This window comes from Cydia amplana, chromosome 4 (genome assembly GCF_948474715.1).
Source record: "Cydia amplana chromosome 4, ilCydAmpl1.1, whole genome shotgun sequence".
Lineage (NCBI taxonomy): Eukaryota > Metazoa > Arthropoda > Insecta > Lepidoptera > Tortricidae > Cydia > Cydia amplana.
Genome location: NC_086072.1, coordinates 10,043,703 through 10,052,112, shown reverse-complemented (window position 1 = coordinate 10,052,112; position 8,410 = coordinate 10,043,703). Strand labels below are relative to the sequence as shown.

The following is an 8,410-nucleotide window of genomic DNA, read 5'->3' as shown; positions in this document are numbered from 1 at the left end:
CTTATATACAACTACATTGGGGAAAGTAGTTACTATGTACTTTAGAGACTAGCGATTATGAATTGTCATATTTGTTACATACATTTTAAATTTACTTAATGTACATTCAAATTACGTTTTAAATTATTAGTTTTGGATCTCACATATAAAAATTCAGAAGACCGTAGTTTGTACATATTTGTTAGAAAGGTGTAAACTAAATCATAAATAGTGAGAACACTGCTGATGGTGGGAGTTTTGCCATAAATAACTATAGTAATATATCCGTGTAGTGTAAGTTTTTCAATGTGATAATTTCATTTCCTATAAATAATTTTATTTATGTTGATTTATTAATAATGGTAGGCTGGTAGAAACACTTATTCAAGATTAAAACGTAATACATATATCTAAAGCAAACTGTTTTTAATGTTGCTCGTTGTTTAATAAATTATTATTTTAATAGTGGTGATATAGTCATTTTCATTGAAACCTATAGACATGATTTACTTAGATAACTTTAATAAAATTATACTACAAGTCGTAATTTTGTAAAATATATTGGACTATGTGTATACATATTCGTTATTGTATATAAACATTTCATAACTTACTTATTCTTCCTTTCTTATACTTAATAAACCTTGGTAAATTTGACGTGACAGTGCTGACGAGAACTTTGTATTCCTTTGGTAGCTTCTTTTGCTGCCTTGCCTGAAATCACACGATACCACAGAATAAATAATAGTACCTACTAAGTACAGAAGACTCACTCTCTAACAAAACGCGTCTGTTACGATCAGCAGAGATATGGCCGCTAGGTGGCGACAGCGCCACGCGCGGCTTATGGCTTTCCCCAAAATTGGGGCGGAACGGATGTACTTTTAGCTACCTGTAGCAAAGCGACGAAATCGCGGAGTGAGATACGCCTGACGATAATCTTTATTTTTCACTACCTATAATTTATTGCGTTATTTATTTGTTCTCTGAATCAATTTAGTCTGAAGGATTTAGTTTGGATCCCTTGCCAAATTTTGTAACATCACTCAAAAGAAGTGCAATGAATATTTATTTTTATTATAATTTTAATTACTGTTAAATTATAGCATAGCCAGCGATCTAAAAGTGACCTTATGTAAAAGTAATATACAGGGTGGCCCATTTAGATCGGTCAGTATGGGAAAATCTGAAACTATAAGACATACGACGATCTCTTCTTAGGAACCATGTCATCGATTTTAGTAACAAGAAAAACTGCATTCATACATAAAAAAATGTGTACTCAGCTCGGGAATCGAACCCGGACGTTTTGAAAAAAAAAATCTAAAATTATTTCTATTTAGATATCGATTGTGTATGTCTTAAGCAGTAAATGTTACTATGAAACATGATGTCTGAAATGAATAAAATGCATTGTATTCATATCCTTTAATTTATTTTAGTATTTTTTCGACATGGCCACCATTTTTTTCAATACATTTTACATAAAAAAAAATTAAATGTATGAATGCAGTTTTTCTTGTTACTAAAATCGATGACATGGTTCCTAAGAAGAGATCGTCGTATGTCTTATAGTTTCCGATTTTCCCATACTGACCGATCGAAATGGGCCACCCTGTATAGTGTTCATAGTAATTTTAACAAGAACGCCAAGTCCCCAAGTATAGGTACAATTTATATTATAAAAATGCACCGCGATCAGCAATACTGACTGCTACACTATTTTATTCTACAACATCCCATGTATACCAATAGAAATAATTTATTGTAGATTTTGTAATTTATTTGAGTTCAGTTCAACAATGTAAACGCAACTAAAATAAGCGAACACGCTCCCGAACTGATTTAATACGTACTCGTGTTCCTCAATCATACAAAAACTGCCGGAACAGATAAGACTGAAATTTGGCAATTTGGTAAGTCTCAAATTATTTCTAATTATAATAATGATTTTAGTTCATAATATAACATCTTACCTTGTTCTTGAGTACTGGTGATAACGCATTCAATTTTTCTACAAGATTCAGTTTAGCAGCCAGGGCATCTGTTTCATCTTCTGAATATAAATCAATGATAGTATCTACTGCCTCCGCTAGCACCCAAACTTCATTTTCTTTATGCGCTTGGTCTAATAAGAAGTCTGTGATGGTGCATATTACGTTTGCCGAGGCGTCGCTCAAGGTGTTCACCAATAGGAGAGCCAGGAGTCCTATCATGCGGATCAGGTTGGATCGTATTTCTGGGGCAGTACATTCGCGGATGCCTGTTAACATCATCTGAAATTAAAGCAGGTTTTTAAGTGAGTATAAATGTGATCTAAAAAACACGCTTTGTATGAAAGAACGTTAGTATTTACATATCTAAACCTTTTTTATATTTATCGCAAACTACATCAATAATGAAGCTTGTGATAAAGCTTTTTACAGACCACGAGAAGAGTTAAAGATTTAAGAAATTAACAGTCAATATACAACAACGGAACCTAATACCTAAATAAATTGACATGTAATATTTAGAATATTATAAATAAATGACTATGACTATAAATAGGTATGTATGTAGTTGGTTTATTTCTGTCGCGTGTACCGTATAGTCAGAGTAAGGTAAGAACTTAAGAAGTAAAATTTGACTGAATTCGTTGTATATACATGTATGATAAGATTATCAGTTAAACGGTAGATCTTAGTTTCATAAATATAAGGGTCTATTTATACCTGTCAAAATTTACTTCTTGCCTTTCTCCGACTACAGCGTCAAAACTACCGAGTCAGTTCGTTTTTATGACATAGGTAACATAGACTACATGTTTAACCGACCTTGAGAGATAATTAGTAATATAGAGGGCAGTTTTCATACGTTTGCTAGGAAAATTTCAATAAGTAGATATATACCTCCAAATCAGAGACAGCCAAGTCACTGAATAGAACATTATCAGCGCTTCCATTCTCCCTGAGCTTTATTTTATCTAACGACGCTCTCATGACGGCCGTGGCGGACTCCAAAAGGACCGCGTCGGAGTTCTGTTTAAAGACCATCTTGCCCGCCTCCACCCAAAGCCTGTATACGCCGTTTACCCCACCAAGGTTCTCTATGGGTAAACTTGATAACATGTTGTTCACGCATAGCAGAGATCGTGTTTGTAGATTTTGAAGTCTGGAAAACAAAACCACCGATCTTATTGAAGTGAAAACTTCTTTAGCGGCGCTGTGCACTTTTTGAGGTGGATGACGTGACCGTAAGACGATCACGTGACCTGATCGAAAAACTGTTACATGTAATGTCTTTGAGTTTTTCTTTATTGATTTAAATGCCATCTAGTGAGTTTCGCTCTAACTGGTATTAATATAACTCGAGTACTAACAGTGATGTGCTTAGGGGTTTCAAGTAATGCGACGAAATAACGCTAGATGGCGTTAACCTCAATTATACATAGTGCATTTTGCACTAGTCATCGAGTTTTCACTTCTGCCGGCACTCCCTGAGTGCAACACGTTGTTTTTTCTTATACACTTAGACCAAGATAAGTATACAGCCATTTTGATAACCCATACTGTGCAAGTGTTATTTTAAAAGTCAAACTTCTATGAAATTATGACGTATAAATAACACTTACACAGTCTGGGCTGGTACTTTCGCATGAGCTGTAAAAAGTCGCAGTTGCAGAACACTAAATACCACGCCAAACCAAAGTGCGCGCGATCTTTTGGTCCAAAAAATAAGATTATATCAGATGCGCGCCGGCTTCGCACGGGTTAACAAATTATACATATTTTATTTTATTTTATTTTTATTTTATTTTATTAGTCAAATAAGTAACACAGCATTACAGTAAAACCAAGGCACTGTGAAACTACAAAATAAAATACAAAACAAAGAAACATGAGAATAAAATACAAAATACAAGTTTTAAACATTCGATTTGGGCGACGACGTAACAGCGTGGCTCCGTAGCGTCGTCTGACTCGGCGTAGGGTTCGGCAGGTTGCCCCGGAACCGCCGAAACACCACGCCCTTCGGCCAGAAGTCCGCGCTTGCGATGGTGTTCTGCAGCGGCCGCGGCACGCGCACCACAAATGAACTGAAGTGCACCCTCAGCGTGTAGCCAGTCTTCCGGCGGACGTACTCCACCACCTCGTCGGCCCCGGCGGAGTAATGCAGGCGAGACACGTAAACCGACGTAAACGATATGAACCTTCCTCTTGAATCACTATCTATTAAAAAACCGCATCAAAATCCGTCGCGTAGTTTTAAAGATCTAAGCATACAGACAGACAGACAGACAGGGAAGCGACTTTATACTATGTAGTGATATTCGCGCACCTTGTTTAACAAGATATTGTTGCAGGTGACTGGTACAGATTTCAAAAGAAAGCAAGCCAGAACATCAGCAGTAAGGTTGCCTTTATCAATAACAATAATTTATCTTTAGGGGAATGAGCAACTTTAGCATCTTTCTGAGAAGATGAAAGGAGTTAAAGTGATAGGTACTTACTTTTTATAGAGCAATGCTGAGCCCTCATATTCTTTCAATATCATCAACACATTTTCCGCAGGTAACTGCGTTTTCGCCCACACCTTATCAAATATCTCCAGTGACACCAGGGCCTCTAAAATTTCAGTCGGTAATTTATCTTCAGGCAACATAGTTTCTTCTCCATTACAATTCAGGTCATCATCAGGCAGGTCTTCACTGTCTGATGAATCCCCACCGTCCACAGAGTCTTCGGCGTCTGAAATAAGAAAAAAAATTAAAAACCTCTAATTGGACCTGGATGATCAAATTACATCGCAATAGAAGTGTTATTATCAATATCATAATAGAAATAGAAATAATTTATTCGTAAGCACAAACACAAAATAATATAAATTTAAGTATACAAAACAGAAAAACATACAAAGGAGAAAGCGCCACGAAATGGTATCACCTCAGCATGTTGCCAGTGACTTCCAGCACTGATCTTCCGATGAGACCATATCGTACATACTATAATAGTTACTTTTATTAATGTTGCTAAGAATATTCTACCATAGTCAACAACAGACAGTCTGCAAATATCCCCTTAAATACCACACTTGCAAGATTTTAAAGCAACTATTTTATGTAAATTATGATACTCAAATGCCTCAATAAGCCGTTACTACAGTAAACTTACCTTCACTAGAACAAATATTAGCGATAATTTCCACAGCACTCTGCTGTGCATCTAACATTTGTGTGACCGATTTTATGTGATTTTCCAATGCTTGAACCGCTTTTCCTTTTGGCGCTGTTATCTTACCCGCTCCATCAGGCAATGGCACATCACTAGAAAGCTGGTTACATGCTGCTCTATGATCTTCAGAGAGAGTATTGGCCAGAATCGCAATAATCTGGTGAATAACATTACCAGGCAGACTGGATATATTTCCACCACATGTGTTTATAGTGACTCCGGCAGCAAGAGTCTTCACTAAAAGCATTGCAGGCTCATTGCTCTCTAATGACAGTAACTCCTGTAACTGCTTTTCTGAGTTAGACTTTATTTTCTCCATAGCTTGGGGATTATCTTCTACAACTACTATAAGACATTGTAACACTGCAGTAACAATGTCATTACCAAAAGTTGTCAAATCCAGGTATCTGGGTAATATGTCTAATATTCTTGACTGTCCAAGGTACTTGATAGCAAGATCTGCAAGAAAGACAAATGATTGTTATAATATGCATCAAAATAAAATCGGATACTGTTGTCCTGTACAAACGTGGATTTTAAGTTGTAAAAGTATAAGTTTTTTATTCTGTCACAATGGATATTAAAAATAATCATCAACTTCAAAAATTGATAAAATGTAGGTAGGTACCGTAAAACGGGGTGAGTAGGTTTCGCGGGGAGAGGTGGGTTATGAATGGGGAGAGAAGGTTTGAGAGGGGGGTGAGAAGGGATTTTAAGGGTTCTGCTACAAAAATAATGTATTCCAATTTAAAATGGAGCTATAGTAATACGCATAATAAAAAAAATCGATCCAACAATCTTCCAAAATCACCTTTGTATGAAAACCCCTCTCACCCCAAATACGAGGCACTACGGGGTGAGGTGGGTTTTCCTCTTTATCGTCAAGTTATGAAATGGAACTACCCAAAATAAAATAAAAACTAGAATACAAACGTCTGGAACACTTATTATATACACCATTCAGTTTTCGTATGTAAAAATAAAATGTTATCGAGGTTTGAAATTCAGTTTTGACTCTACTCACCCCATTTTACGGTAATATACGAAATTAAATGCGTTTGTATAGCACAGCTTATGTAATGGCCCTAATATTAAATAAAATTTATTTGTAATTAAAATAAAGAAAAATTCAAAGAAATTGTAAATACCTGAGCTTTCACACAAGTTCCAAAGCAGGTTAATACACTGAATAATTGTGTCCATATCCTCATCTTTAGAAGCAGAACTGGACTCTGGTGTAAAGGATTCTGTATGCTGAAAAATAGATAGCATATGTCTAATGTATAGGGTAATGTAACCAATAGGGTTCTTAAAGGCCAGATAGACAGACAAAGATGGCAAAGCTATTTATTTATACCCTAAAAATACCCTTTACTATTGAACCTTAAAAACGGTAATGATTCCATATAAAATGTGCAAAATACTCTATTCATTTTTTCTATATAACCTGGATTGGTTGGATCAAAGAGCACAAAATTGTGTACCTCATGGAAATAACATATTAGTGTGGTCATAGCATCTTGTTCAAGCAGGCCCTCACAAGCCTCATGTCCCGCAGCAGAGAAGTTCCGCAGCGCTCCAGCAGCGGCATTCCTGACGGAACTGGCCTGATCTAGCAACAGCGGAGCTACCACTTTGATTAGACCTTTGTTTAGAACAAGTTCAATGTTTTCCGGAGTTTCTATGAACATGGCAAAGGTCTGAAGGCCACAATATTTCTCTTCCACATTGGCAGCCTGTAAATTAATAATTATATATTTTTTTTAATGGAACTAAATTAATTATTAGTGTAAACTCTATATAGCGACACTCAAGGGACCGGACACTTTTTGACGTTATAGAGAGTTTTCGTTAAATAGAGAGAAATTAATATTAAAGTAAACCAAATAGAGGCAAAAATGTCGACGTTATAGGGAGTGAAACATTATATGGAGTTTACACTGTATGTTAAATATTTTGGTTTGTCAGCTGAAAAGGCTAAGATAAATTAAATAATTGTTGAGCAAAAATGCAATTCATTCATTATTATATTTATGTTCTTCATTTTTTACATAGAAAGATTGTCATGATTTATTTTAACTTCAAAGCATAGTAAATGTATAATCTAAAAAGACAAACATAAAAAGAGAGCAATGTGTTGGTTAATAATGGGTGGGGTTTTGGATTCTACGTCGGGTAGGACTGCCCCATGCATGCATTGTCAAAGTCAAGAAAATGTTTCATTGTTTAAAGTTTAGTCATAGTCAAAATTATTGTTTACAAATAGCTTACTTTCTCATTTAATATTTTGAGTTAACATGGAAATTGTATTTGCGTTCTCCTTATTGTTCTGCCTCTTACAGGTTAATATCAGTAGGTATCTAATCTAACCTAGACAGCACTAGTTATTAAGGAACCATGCAAAAAATCTAGTCATGTAGCAAAATAAAATGTCACCAATATTGTTGAGTGTTTGTAAAATAATTATTAATATAAAAGGCGCTGTATCTCCAAATTATAAGAAAGGCGTTCGAACGAGCATATGAATTAATGTTGGAGAAAAGAGATGATAGAATAATTTGGATTTCTAACCTGTATCTGATCGAGGATAGTTTGAACTACATTTTCTTTCGTATCCACGGTCACTTCTTCTTCTTCATCGGAATTCTGAGCGACTACATTTTGCCTGACCTTCGTACGCTTGGGTTTTCTTATTTTACCCATGTTGTTAATTTAAAAAGCAGGAGCAGGAATCTTAGTTAAACTGCAGGTTAGCAGTGTGTTGACACCAAGCCATGCGTGCTTTTGACAGTTAAGGGCTGCCAGTACATAATTTTTGATTATACGATCCAGTGCCTGCAATTATACGAAATTCGATTGCATTATACGAGAACACAATAAAAAAAAACGATTAATATTAAATCGATATTTTAAAAACTGGGGTCTTACCGCGAAGACCGAAATTCGCAAATTGCAGGGGTGTTTCTCTTTTACTCTAATGAAGGCGTAATAAGAGTGACAGAGAGGGACGCCCACAATTTGCAATCTTCGAATTTTGCAATTAACAGTATTGACACACTGTTTTCAGAAGTATTGTCAGTAGTTTGACATCGGTGTTTTTTTCGTATCCAATTATACCGACTGACCACCTATACGTAATAGATACGAAAAAAATTCCATTATACGAATTTCGTATCCAATTCTACCATCTGGCAGCCCCGGACAGTTTTGACTTTGAC

At 35.7% G+C, this 8,410-nt stretch overlaps 1 protein-coding gene across 1 annotated transcript; it reads right to left on the bottom strand.

Moving 5' to 3' along the window:
• Window positions 1-480: 480 nt before the first annotated feature.
• On the bottom strand, window positions 481-7,936 carry LOC134663162 (HEAT repeat-containing protein 3). Its single transcript, XM_063519512.1, has 8 exons — window positions 7,764-7,936; window positions 6,677-6,928; window positions 6,341-6,446; window positions 5,133-5,651; window positions 4,472-4,709; window positions 2,871-3,132; window positions 1,956-2,255; window positions 481-693 (listed from the first exon to the last, which is right to left on the bottom strand). The coding sequence occupies exons 1-8, from the start codon at window positions 7,893-7,895 to the stop codon at window positions 583-585; spliced, it is 1,920 nt and encodes a 639-aa protein (XP_063375582.1). The 5' UTR covers window positions 7,896-7,936; the 3' UTR covers window positions 481-582.
• Window positions 7,937-8,410: the final 474 nt, after the last annotated feature.

Coding starts and splice junctions, on each gene's coding strand:
- LOC134663162 (XM_063519512.1), bottom strand. CDS start 7,895: ATGGGTAAAATAAGAAAACCCAAGCGTACGAAGGTCAGGCAAAATGTA. Junction 5,652..6,340: donor GAACTTGTGTGAAAGCTCAG/GTATTTACAATT, acceptor TCTTTCTTGCAG/ATCTTGCTATCAAGTACCTT. Junction 2,256..2,870: donor TGGCTGTCTCTGATTTGGAG/GTATATATCTAC, acceptor CTTTAATTTCAG/ATGATGTTAACAGGCATCCG.